The 14,965-nt window shown below is 38.0% G+C and overlaps 1 protein-coding gene and 1 long non-coding RNA gene across 2 annotated transcripts in view; one reads left to right on the top strand and one right to left on the bottom strand.

The window, feature by feature from the left end:
* LOC126267487 (beta-mannosidase-like) overlaps nucleotides 1-14,965 on the top strand; it is a 309,954-nt gene that overhangs the window by 245,957 nt on the left and 49,032 nt on the right. The window contains exon 11 of the mRNA XM_049972771.1: nucleotides 3,972-4,119. Coding sequence (XP_049828728.1) covers nucleotides 3,972-4,119 — 148 coding nt within the window. The remainder of the gene's footprint in view (nucleotides 1-3,971; nucleotides 4,120-14,965) is intronic.
* On the bottom strand, nucleotides 1,150-14,565 carry LOC126267490 (uncharacterized). Its single transcript, XR_007549013.1, has 2 exons — nucleotides 14,510-14,565; nucleotides 1,150-1,485 (listed from the first exon to the last, which is right to left on the bottom strand). It is a non-coding gene; the product is annotated as an uncharacterized LOC126267490 (long non-coding RNA).

Genomic DNA, 14,965 nt, shown 5'->3' with positions numbered 1-14,965 from the left:
CTGCCACACACCATTGGGTGGCTTGCACAGTAGAAATGTAGACATAGATGTAGAACCTTCACTACAAATGTCTTTTGTTTGTTAAAATATTGGTTTGCATAGTCCATAAATTGTGTTGTGGACACTTGTCAGTCACCAAGAGCTATAAAAAAGTATAATATATGCAAGAGTCACTCTAAATGTTCTGAGACTGAATGGTTTCTTGTCCAGCACCATACTTCCAGAAAATCAGGCAGCATATATTCTAATCCATGGTAGTACTTCTTCTTCTTGCAAAACTAAAAACTTTCTATGGGTCAAAACATCTATCTACACCTCCATCTACACTCTGCAAGCCACCTCATTGTGTATCGGGGAGGGTGTTCTTGGTATTATTCTAATTTTCCCCCTTTTACTGATCCATATACAAATTGTGTGAAGAGCGACTGTCATAGAGCTTACATATGAGCTCTAATTTCTCCTAGTTTCTTGTCATAACCCTTTTGAGAGAGATATGGGAGACGTAATATGTTATCTATCTCTTTTAAAATGTATGTTCTTAGAATTTTAACAGCAGCACTTCTCTGCAATGCATAACACCTTTCTTGTCACATCAGCTACTGGAGTTTGTTATGAATCTCCGCCATGTGCTTGCACACACTAAATGGACTCATGATCAAATCTTCTTTCTCTCCATCTCTTTTCTGTTAATCCAATCTGATAAGGGCCCCAGACTCTCAAGTCTTAACCATAAATTGGTCAAATGAGTGTTTTGTAATCCATTTCTTCATTTACATTTCCTTAAGAGTCTTTTAATAGATTCAACCTCCAATAGATTCCACACTGACATTTCATTTTCCTACAATTAGTTTTATGTGATAATTACACTCCAAATTACTCACTATTTTGTATTTTGTCTACAGATACTTTGTGGTGGCCTGGTGTAATGTTAAGCTCTTTCTATACAGCTTAAGTGTTTTCGTGGACTTACTTGTTGAAGAATGCTGGTTCTGCTTTCTTGCAGTGCTGATGTCTTCTGCTAGCACTGGATGCTTCTCTGAAGATTTCACTGCTAGGAAAGGGAAATTTTCACTCTCTCACTCTCTCTCTCTCTCTCTCTCTCTCTCTCTTCTTATTTACAAAATATGCTACTCCTGGAATATCACTCAATGCAACAGAAATTATTTATTTCCACTTTGTACAAAAAAACAACTAAACTTTATGACATAAGCCCACACATTACTGGGCACCCAGAATCATTTAATTATACAATTTTAAACACAATTAATACATAAGCTTTTATCATGGCTGACTATTTGCATCCAGTCCATGTACTCTCAACAGCAGTTCAACATCTAATAAACAGTCACTATTTCGAGTCTCTCTTTTGTTTTTCAACAGTACAAAGCTACATTACTCTTTGCAGCTGGCCATGGAGCTTCCAGGCTGTGCTTGATTATTCTTGGCAGTTCCCGCTGAGCACTTTCCAGCACCTTCCAGTTTTGCCTGCACAAACAATAAATGGGTGCAGTATCCCATGCTCATCCTTATGCCCTTCTTTAAAATAATGCGTGTTCGAAACGACTGGAACACAAGTGTTTCCAGACTTCCGTAAAATTCTGGGGGCACTACAACTTGACAGTATGTAGTCTTGTCTTGTCAGAATTAGTGTTTGAGATTTTAACTGGTAGTAAAAGATGATTTTCCATTGATCTAGTGATGAAGTTCTGGTCATGTATTGGTTCTTCCATGGTTATCCTTTAGCAACAAAAGTAAACATTGCAAGAAGTGAGAGTAAAGCTTTGTTGCAACGTGCACATCTGCACACTCATGCATGAAGAAAGTATAGCAAGATGGCAGCTCCTTTATATTTTTCCCAGTAAATCCAGCAGAAATTTTAAATTATGGGACTCTGTGGTATTTTGCTCCATCAGTACCAAGTTCCTGTTCACAATACTAGCTATAGCCTATTTGTAAATTGAAGAGTGACCAGACAATTTCCCACTCTCTCTACCCAGCTATATCACAAGAAGCACCTACAGGCTGTTTCATAAGGTTATATCAAACCCGGAAAAGCATGGCTTGCCAGTGAGCACATCCTACTCCAATTTTGTTCGTGTAGCATCATCATGGCCTGGTCACAGCCTTTGGTTCGTTTATTTATCAGCAGTTGAGTGGGGCAGCAGATCTTCCACTGTTTTGTCTCACACCTTTACACATATTTAGATTTACTCTCCTTAATACTGCCCTATCTTTCAGGATGTCACTTTGGTTATTTTTATGGCCAATGCCCTGGCTTTAATTCTGGTTATTTCTGTGACTGTTCCTCTATTTCCTTTCTTCAGAATGTCAAAAACAAATAATACTGAAAACTCTGTTTTCAGTGAGGAGTGGCAGATGAAGTACTAATCTCAAAGCAGTTGTGATGTCAAACACTAATGTTTCATACCAGTATGTAAAAAGTGCTTGAGTCAGAACATAGATACTAATCTTGCTTGAAATTTCTCCCCACTCCATGAAGCAACACATGGCCATCACTATCATTATGGACGATGAATAGAAGGGCTACCTGAACCACTGAGTCTTAAAGAAAAGAGTTTAACTGCATCGTCTCTGATATGCTTGAAATATGTAACAAAAATGACGAATATAATACAGGGAGGAATTGATCACCATCCCATCGAAAATTTAAACAATTTCAGAACAAGTTGACATAACATGCACCCAGAAAAGAAGTTTCACATTTTCTAATAAAGAAGTAAAATTGAATACTATGGGATTTGAAAACATATTCATTTTTTATCATTATTAGCACTTCTGAAAATTTGACAGATTATTTCAGTAATTTGGATTTGTGTTAGCATGGAAAGTAATGCAATATTTCTTATATGTTTAGGATTATTAATGGATTATGGTGTAAATTTACAACATCTAAACTGCAACTAAAAAAGTAAATCTTGTATCATTTCCTAAGATGCTGTGAACTGAACCAAATATACGTGAAAGTAAAATTTTCAAGATTTACTTCCATTATCGGTAATGTCTCCAATGAGTTTTATAATCATTTTAAATCTGTGGAGGTGATTATCATTTTCTTTAATAATCCAATGAAAGTTAGTCTTGGAAATGTTAGAAGTGCTGTGCAGTAAGAAGTGTTCACATTACCAAATTATCCATTCATGCTGTCCAGAATAGAAAGAGATGCTCCAATTTTTTAAGTCACAAGACTGATACTGACAAGTCTTGCTCTTAAAATAAAATCTTTTTCATATCAGCATACACTTGTAAAATAACATTTTCTTAAATGAATTATAGCAAATCTGTTCATTGTAATGTAATGACCAGTGAATCATTTGAATTTCAACTACATTTTGCTACAGCACAAGCTGAAATCAATAGTGTAGAAATTTGTAAGACTGAGTTAAATCAATCCAACTTAAATACTCAAATATCTAATTAATGTAAGTACAAGAGTTTGAGACCAAAAACTAAATAAAAATCAAAGTTGTAGTACCATACTGTATGCCTTATAGGTTTTTGAATGTAAGGCATATGTAGAGCTTACTTTCCCAAAGTCTATGAAAGTTGTCCTTTCAATTGGCTGGTGTGGCTCTGACGGAGGCTGTGATGTCACTATATAATTTGTGTGAGAGTGGAAAGCACCTACTGGAGGGGAATGGCCTGTGAACCATGCTTCTCCAGGCCTGTTTTAGATAGTTACACTTCTTTTCTTATCAGATAATTAATTTCCATTTGGATACCAACATGAATTCTATTCATGGATAATGATCCTAAATTTGATATAATTTACTTCTACAAAACAGTTGAGAAATGATGAATGAAATATCATCACAAAACAGTTCCTACATTTGAAAAGTCTGCATATTTTTTCACCTGAAATAATGTAAATTATTAATGTTTTATCTATTACACAATGTTTCAGAATTTAATTGAGCTAAGAAAAGCAACTCACTGCATTTTTATTCCTCCAGATTAACCAGGCAATGTCAACAAAGGTGGAAACAGAGCACTACAGAAGGAATCGTAATAAGCTTACAGATGCTGGAGAAGGATATACAATGGGGGCATTGTACTGGCAACTGAATGATATTTGGGAGGCTCCATCATGGTCTTCTATAGGTAAACACAACAATTATAAATCACAAACTACAAACTTGCACCTAAAAAATTAGATTTGTTGGTTGTACACTGCAAATATTAAGTTTTGTAGTTGAAATTTAATCACAAAAAAAGACACTAGAGCAGTTTATACTCCTTTAAATTAGCACAAATGCTATAAAAGAATGCAATTTCTTATCTTTATATCTCAATTTGCTTTCAGTTAAAAACCCGTATTATTACAAAACACTTCACCCTTCAATTAAAATTAAAATAAAAAAATAAACTTATTACAAATTCAATATGAGTATACTGTGCAAAACATTTACGTCATGTGTTATAAATATAAGCAGGAAATAAAACAATTCAAATATTATTAATGGATATATTTGTCTTAACTTCTTGTCTTATAGAAAATCAACATTTTATTCCAAGTCTGTTGTTATTGAATCTATGGTGATAAATGCTTCTTTCCAAGGTGAAAGGGAAACATTGTTCTTCTTTAAGTAGTAAGATAACAACCTATACTTTATTTTGCTTTCCTTTGTCTCAAACTTTAAAGCTCATCTAAAAAGTAGAAAGCAAAAATGTTAAATGAGGAAAGTCTGTTAGAGTGTGCTGATGTTTTAATGGTATGGCTTGATGAGTTGATTTAGACAGTCTCCATTGAAAGAATTGCCAAACACGATCAGCAGTTGCATCACTCACAAAAGGCCTGCCACATTGACAACGGTCTTCAACATTGCCTGTTTTGTTAAACTTTGCATACCATTGCTTTATTGATTAAACATCAGGAGGGCTGCGTCCATAAGAAGCCCAAAATTTACACTGAACACTGATGGGCAATTTTGTTTTCTGATACCAAAGCACACATTGTGCTTTTTCCTGCTTCGACACCATTTTGCCAGCAACTAACGTGACCTAACAGACCACATCAGTGTTGTGGAGCACTAGCGCCATCTATTGGTTACAACAACTAGTAACACTAACCTATGTAATAGCATCAAATGTAACTTATTATGTCAAACGATTATTCTGTTACAAATTTTTATAATCTGGGCAAGACTTTGTGTTCGCCCTGTATTTTCTGTTTTACATGGCTCTGTATTATTATTTTTGGCAATATGCTGATATTGTTAAGAAGAAATGACAGGAAAGAATGTATATATTGAGAGGGCAGTGTCAAAATACCCAGACTAATGAAGAGGGTTCAACAAGAGGTTCGTGAACATACACCACTTATTGCCCAAACCGCCCATTTCTGAGCCAAAAATATCCTTTTTGAATGGGAAGAGTTACCCCAAAATATAATACCATATGACATAAGGAAATGAAAATAAGCAAAGTAGTAGTAGAAAATAAGCAAATAAGTTCCTGAATGTGGGCTTTCCATGACAGTTTACTACCTATCTGAACACCTAGAAATTTGAACTGTTCAGATTCACTAATCATATGCCCATTCTGTGAAATTAAAATGTGAGGTTTTGTTGAATTGTGTGTTAGAAACTGTAAAAACTGTCTTACTGTGATTTTGCACTAGTTTATTTTCTACAAGCCATGAACTTAGGTCATTAACTGCTCTATTTGAAACCTGGTTGATATTGCACACAACATCCTTTACTACCAAGCTAGTGTCATCAGCAAACAGAAATATTTTAGAGTTACCCTTAATACTAGAGGGCATATCATTTATATAAATAAGGAATAGTAGTGGCTCCAACACTAACTGGGGCACCCCCTCCCTCCCACTTGACTGTATCACACTCAGACCCCACATCACAGCCATTCTCAACATTGTGAATAATGACCTTTTGTTGTCTGTTGCTAAAGTAAGAGGTGAACTGATTGTGGGCTACTCCACATATTCCATAATGGTCCAACTTCTGGAGCAATACTTTGTGATGAACACAATCAAATGCCTTAGTTAAATAAAAAAAATATGCCTAGCATACAAAACATTTTGTTTAACCCATGCAGTACCTCACAGAGAAAAGAGAATATAGCATTTTCAGTTGTTAAATGACGTTTAAAGCTGAACCGTACATTTGATACAAATTGTGTGATGTAAAATGATCAGTTACCCTTACATACACACTTTTTTCAATAGCTTTAGCAAATGATCAATTATCTTTAGATACACAGCATTTGTGATAACTTTAGCAAACACTGATTACATAGAAATAGGTCTAAAATTGTTTACATTACAGTATCCTTTTCTCCCTTTTTATAAAGAGGCTTTACTAATGCATACTTTAATCATTCAGGAAACTGACCATCCCTAAAGGAAAAATTACAAATATGGCTAAATACAGGGCTAACATGTGCAGCACAGTACTTTAATAGTCTGCTTGGCACTCCATCATATCCATGAGAGTCCTTAGTCTTCAGTGATTTAATTGTTGACTCAATCTCCCCCTTGTCTGTATCACGGAGGAGTATCAAACAATGGAAAATTCAGGATGGAATGTAACAATATTTTGAGAAGGAAAGCTGCTACTCACTGTATAGTAGAGACGCTGAGTCGCAGATAGGCACAACAAATAGGTTTTCACACTTAAATCTTTCGGCCAGTGGTCTTTGTCAACAACAGACACACATAGGTACACACACACACTTACACAAACATAACTCACACACACATGACTGCAGTCTCAGGCAACTGAAACCACACTGTGGACAGCAGCACCAGTGCATGGTGGTAATGCAAGTGGGTGGGGGAAAGGAGGAGGCTGGGGTAGGGAGGGAGAAGGATAATATGGTGGGAATGGTGGACAATGAAGTACTGTAGGTTAGGCAGCGGGCAGGGGATAGGTGGGGATGTGCGGGGAACTAGTGGAAAAGGAGAGAAATAGAGAGAAGTAAATAAAAAAAATAAAATAAAATAATTAAATAAAAATGAATCTGTGTGATGGTGGAATGACAGCTGGAATAGGAGCAGGAAAGGGGCTGGATGAGTGAGGACAGTGACTAACGAAGAATGAGGCCAGGAGGGTTATGGGAATGTAGGACGTATTGCAGGGAAAGTACCCACCTGCACAATTCATAATAGCTGGTGTTGGTGGGAAGGATCCAGACTGTGAAGCAGTCATTGAAATGAAGGATATCATTTTTGGCAGTGTCTTCAGCAACAGGGTGGTCCACTTGTTTCTTGGCCACAGTTTGTCAGTGGCCATTCATGTAGACAGACAGCTTGTTGGTTGTCATGCCTACATAGAATGCAGCACAGTGTTTACAGCTTAGCTTGTGGGCCACATGACTGGTTTCACAGGTAGCCCTGCCTTTGATGCGATAGGTGATGTTAGTGACCGGACTGGAGTAGGTGGTGGTGGGAGGATGTATGGGACAGGTCTTGCATCTAGGTCTATTACAGGGGTATGAGCCAAGAGGTAAGGGATTGGAAGCAGGAGCTCTGTAACAATGGACGAGTATATTATGTAGGTTTGGTGGACAGTGGAATACCACTGTGGGAGGGGTGGGAAGGATAGTTGGCAGGACATTTCTCATTTCGGGGCACAACAAGAGGTAATCAAGACCCTAGCAGAGAATGTAATTCAGTTTCTCCAATCTTGGGTGGTACTGAGTTACAAGGGGGATGCTCTTATGCAGCCAGATGGTGGGGCTTTGGGAGGTGGTGGGAGACTGGAAAGATAAGACACAGCAAATTTGTTTTTGTACAAGGTTGGAAGGATAATTACAGTCAGTGAAGGCTTCAGTGAGACCCTCAGTATGTTTTGAGAGGGACTGCTTGTCACTGCACATGCAATGACCATGGGAAGGCTAGGCTGTACAGAAGGGACTTCTTGGTATGAAATGGGTGACAGCTGTCGAAGGGAGGTATTGCTGGTGGTTAGTAAGTTTGATGTGGATGGAGATACTGGTGTAACCATCTTCGAGGTAAATGTCAATATCTAGGAAGGTGGCTTATTGGGTTGAGTAGGACCAGGTGAAGCAAATGGGGGAGAAGTTGTTGAGGTTCTGGAGGAATGTGGATAAGATCCCCTCACCCTCGATCCAGATTGCAAAGATGTCATCAATGAAACTCAACCAGTTGAGGGGCTTAGGATTGTGGATGTTTAAGAAGGACTCCTCTAGATGGCCCATGACAACTTACCAAACACACATGATTTACACTTGTCAACAGGTTCAGAATCACAACACTCCAACTTTTTGTCTTCACTCTGCAAACATGACTTAGTCCATTTTTGATTGTAACATGACCAAGTCTACAATTCCACAAGACTACTAATTTTACTAACTGCTAGAGCACGCTCAAGTAACACATGTTCAACATTTTTTGGTTTATAAATTGCATTTGACTCCAATCCAGAACAAAGTGATGACAGTGATGTGTTTGTTGGTAAAGACAGAACAGTATGGAACTCACGGGCTCTGCCAAAGAACTCCTGCACACATTGTCATAACATCATAACTCATTTACCAGGTGTGAAAGGTTCTGCAAAAAGTTCTAGAAATCCTCTACAGTGCTTTTTGATGAAAACATTATACACATACTCATTGACTGCACTAATAGGTACATTCAAAGTATCCAGGGAAACTTTTCAAGGGAAAGAGATGTACAACAAACTAATAAAGCCGAAATAAAGACCTTATTGGGATTATTGTACTATGCTGGTGTAATGCGTGCCCATCGACTAAGTGTACAAGATTTGTGGTGAACAGATGGCACAGAAGTTGAAATATTTCATCTCACAATGGTCATAAACAGATTTCATTTTCTTCTTTGATGCCTCAGATTCGATGATAAACAAACGAGAATGGAAAGGGGGAAAACAGATCACATGGAGGCGATAAGACAGGTGTTCAGTCAAAGTGTTGAAAACTTTGAGAAGGCTTACTCAGTTTCTGAATACATGACAGTTGATGAAAAACTATAAGCATTCTGTGGAAGATGCAGATTCCGACAGTACATTTCAAATAAGCCAAATAAGTATGGAATAAAGATTTTTGCAGCAGTGGATGCCAGAATGTTTTACACATTCTACATGGAGGTGTATGTTGGGCAACAGCCTGAAGGCCCTTGCAGACAGGACAACAGACCAGTTGAACTTGTTCAGAGACTTTGTTAACCTGTCCTGAAAACAGGCCACAACATAATTCGCAACAATTATTTTACAAGTTATGAGCTTGCAAACGCATTGATGATGAAGAAGATGACCATCATTGGTACCCTGAGGAAGAACAAGAGACAAGCCCCAAGGGGATTTATTAACTCTAAAAACTGACAAGAAAAGTCATCTATGTTTGGGTTTCAGAAAAATTGCACCTTAGTCTCTTATGTGCCGAAACAAAATATAGTGGTATTACTACTGTCAACGATGCACCACAACGGAAATATTGATGAAAATACAGGGAACGATTAAAAAAAAATAAAATAAATAAATAAATAAAAATAAAAAAACAGAAATTATCACTTTCTATAACCTTACTAAGGGTGGAGTTGACATTGTAGATGGAATGAGTGCAACATATAATGTAGTTAGAGACACAAGAAGATGGCCAATGGTTGTTTTTTATGGCATCATAAACATAGCTGCGATAAATGCTGCTATTATTTTCAACCCAAATGAGAAAGAATGACTGAGATGAAGAGAGTTTTTGAAGCCACTTTCTTTTGCACTTGTGCATGATCATCTTCATCAAAGATTAATGCCAAAAATATTACCAAGGAAGATAACTGAGAGAATTGGAGAGCTTTGCAGTGTGAAAATTTCTGAAGTGGAATCAAGTGTGACTTCATGAGGACGGTGTGTGGACTACAAAAGCAAAAACAGAAAAACAATATATATTTGTAAGAACTGCAAGAAATATATTTGCCTTGAACATTCTGTTACTGTGTGCAAAGACTGTATTGACAAAATATCTGACTGAATACATGCATTATTTTGATAACAGCTAAATTTTATGTATCTCAATTTGTGTAAATATTTTTGACCAAAATATTAAATTTATCCCTTAAATATATTTACTAAACTGATTTTTAATGATTTACTTCATTTAATAATGCTTCCCTCCATAGTATACATCTAAATGCAAATTCAGAAAGATAGAAACTGAAAGGGTCTGTGAGACCAGCTGCGTGTACGGCCATCCTGTTTCCAGGTCCGTGCACCTCTGGGTTAAACCCTCCCTATTTCTGCTTACTTGCCAAAGCTGAAACAGAAGTGTCTGTCATTCATACTTCATGATGAGAAACAGCCCTATCCAAGGGAAACAGAAAATTACTGCAGTATTAACTTCTTTAGATTTGGAAAAAAACTTACCTATCTTCCCCTGGACACTCCTTATTACATCTTCAAGTAAACTACCTGCTGTCAGACAAATGAGTCTATAAATACTACTGAAAACTGTAAGTAGACAGTACTAAGCTTCAAATAAATTAAACAGTTTATTTAAATTTAATTATGACATGCCATGCAAAAATAAATTATTTTCTTAATGAAACATAATTTTATGCTTTACTTAAGTATGTGCTCAAATTGTGTACCACTGACTGCAAGGTACATTTGCATTCATGTTCAATAGGTAGATGAACAGATGGAAGTACACATGATATACAGTTACATGTGTAGTGTGGCTTCATTACAGACTGCATCATTCAGTGATACCCATAGTAATAAATTAAGAGGAATCAAATCAAGAGACCTGATTAGCCACAGTACTGTGGCATTCTGCCCTATCCAACAGTCAGGAAACTTTTCATTCAATATTATAATATGAACCATGGACCTTGCCGTTGGTGGGGAGGCTTGCGTGCCTCAGCGATACAGATGGCCGTACCATAGGTGCAACCACAACGGAGGGGTATCTGTTGAGAGGCCAGACAAACGTGTGGTTCCTGAAGAGGGGCAGCAGCCTTTTCAGTAGTTGCAGGGGCAACAATCTGGATGATTGACTGATCTGGCCTTGCAACATTAACCAAAACGGCCTTGCTGTGCTGGTACTGCGAACGGCTGAAAGCAAGGGGAAACTACAGCCGTAATTTTTCCCGAGGACATGCAGCTTTACTGTATGATTAAATGATGATGGCATCCTCTTGGGTAAAATATTCCGGAGGTAAAATAGTCCCCCATTCGGATCTCTGGGCGGGGACTACTCAGAAGGATGTCGTTATCAGGAGAAAGAAAACTGGCATTCTACGGATCGGAGCGTGGAATGTCAGATCCCTTAATCGGGCAGGTAGGTTAGAAAATTTAAAAAGGGAAATGGATAGGTTAAAGTTAGATATAGTGGGAATTAGTGAGGTTCGGTGGCAGGAGGAACAAGACTTCTGGTCAGGTGACTACAGGGTTATAAACACAAAATCAAATAGGGGTAATGCAGGAGTAGGTTTAATAATGAATAGGAAAATAGGAATGCGGGTAAGCTACTACAAACAGCATAGTGAACGCATTATTGTGGCCAAGATAGATACGAAGCCCACACCTACTACAGTAGTACAAGTTTATATGCCAACTAGCTCTGCAGATGACGAAGAAATTGAAGAAATGTATGATCAAATAAAAGAAATTATTCAGATAGTGAAGGGAGATGAAAATTTAATAGTCATGGGTGACTGGAATTCGGTAGTAGGAAAAGGGAGAGAAGGAAACGTAGTAGGTGAATATGGATTGGGGCTAAGAAATGAAAGAGGAAGCCGCCTAGTAGAATTTTGCACAGAGCACAACTTGATCATAGCTAACACTTGGTTTAAGAATCATGAAAGAAGGTTGTATACGTGGAAGAACCCTGGAGATACTAAAAGGTATCAGATAGATTATATAATGGTAAGACAGAGATTTAGGAACCAGGTTTTAAGTTGTAAGACATTTCCAGGGGCAGATGTGGACTCTGACCACAATCTATTGGTTATGACCTGTAGATTAAAACTGAAGAAACTGCAAAAATGTGAGAAATTAAGGAGATGGGACCTGGATAAACTGAAAGAACCAGAGGTTGTACAGAGTTTCAGAGAGAGCATAAGGGAACAATTGACAGGAATAGGGGAAAGAAATACAGTAGAAGAAGAATGGGTAGCTCTGAGGGATGAAGTAGTGAAGGCAGCAGAGGATAAAGTAGGTACAAAGATGAGGGCTGCTAGAAATCCTTGGGTAACAGAAGAAATATTGAATTTAATTGATGAAAGGAGAAAATATAAAAATGCAGTAAATGAAGCAGGCAAAAAGGAATACAAACGTCTCAAAAATGAGATCGACAGGAAGTGCAAAATGGCTAAACAGGGATGGCTAGAGGACAAATGTAAGGATGTAGAAGCTTATCTCACTAGGGGTAAGATAGATACTGCCTACAGGAAAATTAGAGAGACCTTTGGAGAGAAGAGAACCACATGTATGAATATCAAGAGCTCAGATGGCAGCCCAGTTCTAAGCAAAGAAGGGAAGGCAGAAAGGTGGAAGGAGTATATAGAAGGCTTATACAAGGGCAATGTACTTGAGGACAATATTATGGAAATAGAAGAGGATGTAGATGAAGACGAAATGGGAGATACGATACTGCGTGAAGAGTTTGACAGAGCACTGAAAGACCTGAGTCGAAACAAGGCCCCCGGAGTAGACAACATTCCATTAGAACTACTGACGGCCTTGGGAGAGCCAGTCATGACAAAACTCTACCAGCTGGTGAGCAAGATGTATGAGACAGGCGAAATACCCTCAGACTTCAAGAAGAATATAATAATTCCAATCCCAAAGAAAGCAGGTGCTGACAGATGTGAAAATTACCGAACTATCAGTTTAATAAGCCACGGCTGCAAAATACTAACGCGAATTCTTTACAGACGAATGGAAAAACTGGTAGATGCAGACCTCGGGGAGGATCAGTTTGGATTCCGTCGAAATGTTGGAACACGTGAGGCAATACTGACCTTACGACTTATCTTAGAAGAAAGATTAAGAAAAGGCAAACCTACGTTTCTAGCATTTGTAGACTTAGAGAAAGCTTTTGACAATGTTGACTGGAATACTCTTTTTCAAATTCTAAAGGTGGCAGGGGTAAAATACAGGGAGCGAAAGGCTATTTATAATTTGTACAGAAACCAGATGGCAGTAATAAGAGTCGAGGGGCATGAAAGGGAAGCAGTGGTTGGGAAAGGAGTGAGACAGGGTTGTAGCCTCTCCCCGATGTTATTCAATCTGTATATTGAGCAAGCAGTAAAGGAAACAAAAGAAAAATTTGGAGTAGGTATTAAAATTCATGGAGACGAAGTAAAAACTTTGAGGTTCGCCGATGACATTGTAATTCTGTCAGAGACGGCAAAGGACTTGGAAGAGCAGTTGAACGGAATGGACAGTGTCTTGAAAGGAGGATATAAGATGAACATTAACAAAAGCAAAACGAGGATAATGGACTGTAGTCAAATTAAATCGGGTGATGCTGAGGGAATTAGATTAGGAAATGAGACACTTAAAGTAGTAAAGGAGTTTTGCTATTTAGGAAGTAAAATAACTGATGATGGTCGAAGTAGAGAGGATATAATATGTAGACTGGCAATGGCAAGGAAAGCGTTTCTGAAGAAGAGAAATTTGTTAACATCAAATATAGATTTATGTATCAGGAAGTCGTTTCTGAAAGTATTTGTTTGGAGTGTAGCCATGTATGGAAGTGAAACATGGACGATAACTAGTTTGGACAAGAAGAGAATAGAAGCTTTTGAAATGTGGTGCTACAGAAGAATACTGAAGATAAGGTGGATAGATCACGTAACTAATGAGGAGGTATTGAATAGGATTGGGGAGAAGAGAAGTTTGTGGCACAACTTGACTAGAAGAAGGGATCGGTTGGTAGGACATGTTTTGAGGCATCAAGGGATCACAAATTTAGCATTGGAGGGCAGCGTGGAGGGTAAAAATCGTAGAGGGAGACCGAGAGATGAGTACACTAAGCAGATTCAGAAGGATGTAGGTTGCAGTAGGTACTGGGAGATGAAGCAGCTTGCACAGGATAGAGTAGCATGGAGAGCTGCATCAAACCAGTCTCAGGATTGAAGACAACAACAATATTTCAGTTGCTACAAGGGAAGAGTCAGAGGGGCAGCCATTGTGCTGAAACCACATACACTGTTGCTTGTGCAGTGGTAACCCTTCTAGAAGAAGAAATAGAATGTTCCTGAGAAAGTGTGCATACATGTTTTCATTTAACATCCCTGGTAAGGTCCGACAGTAGAGTTTCCTATGCTGCAGCACCATAGGTTTATGCCTCATGATCATTGTTGTTGTAACTGATGCAGCCAGTGCGGAATTCGAGCTGCTCAGTAGCACGTGTTATGTAAATGTGCATTACCATGATCCATAAATGTAGCTTCATCGGTAAAAAGCACATGGAAAAATGTAGTGTCATGTCCCAAGAGATGCAGAGAAAACTTACAAAATTCTAGATATCTACCAAAATCACCTACCCCAGTGCCTGATGTGGTGACAGATGAGAAGGGTGGAATTATGTCAATGCAAATGATACTCCTCCAGTTGATCCCACATTCCTTGGCAGTATATCTTATTCCACCATTCACCATATAGAAGTAGCATTTCTGACTTCTGATTGATGTACTTGCCTGCATGTAAGAATTGTTGAAGCAGAAATGATCTGTTGGTAAATAACACAGTTCCTGTTAGTTCTGCAATGCAGAAAAGTAAATAGTCAAAAGGCTTGAGGCCATAATGTAGCCTTGCACAAGTGTGTGTACAATGCAACAGCTGATTCTGGCCACTTTATGTTTGAATTTTAGAATGTTTCTTTGATTCGTTTGCAAATAGTTTTAACCTCAACATTAACAAGCATTATATCACTGCACCTGTGTTGTAAAGCACTTTCAGTTGCATAAAAAAGGATTTCATTATATTTAAAAAATCATGCT

Source organism: Schistocerca gregaria, chromosome 4 (genome assembly GCF_023897955.1).
Source record: "Schistocerca gregaria isolate iqSchGreg1 chromosome 4, iqSchGreg1.2, whole genome shotgun sequence".
Classification (NCBI taxonomy): Eukaryota; Metazoa; Arthropoda; class Insecta; order Orthoptera; family Acrididae; genus Schistocerca; species Schistocerca gregaria.
Note: the sequence above shows the minus strand (reverse complement) of the source record. Positions and strands in the feature narration are given on the sequence as shown.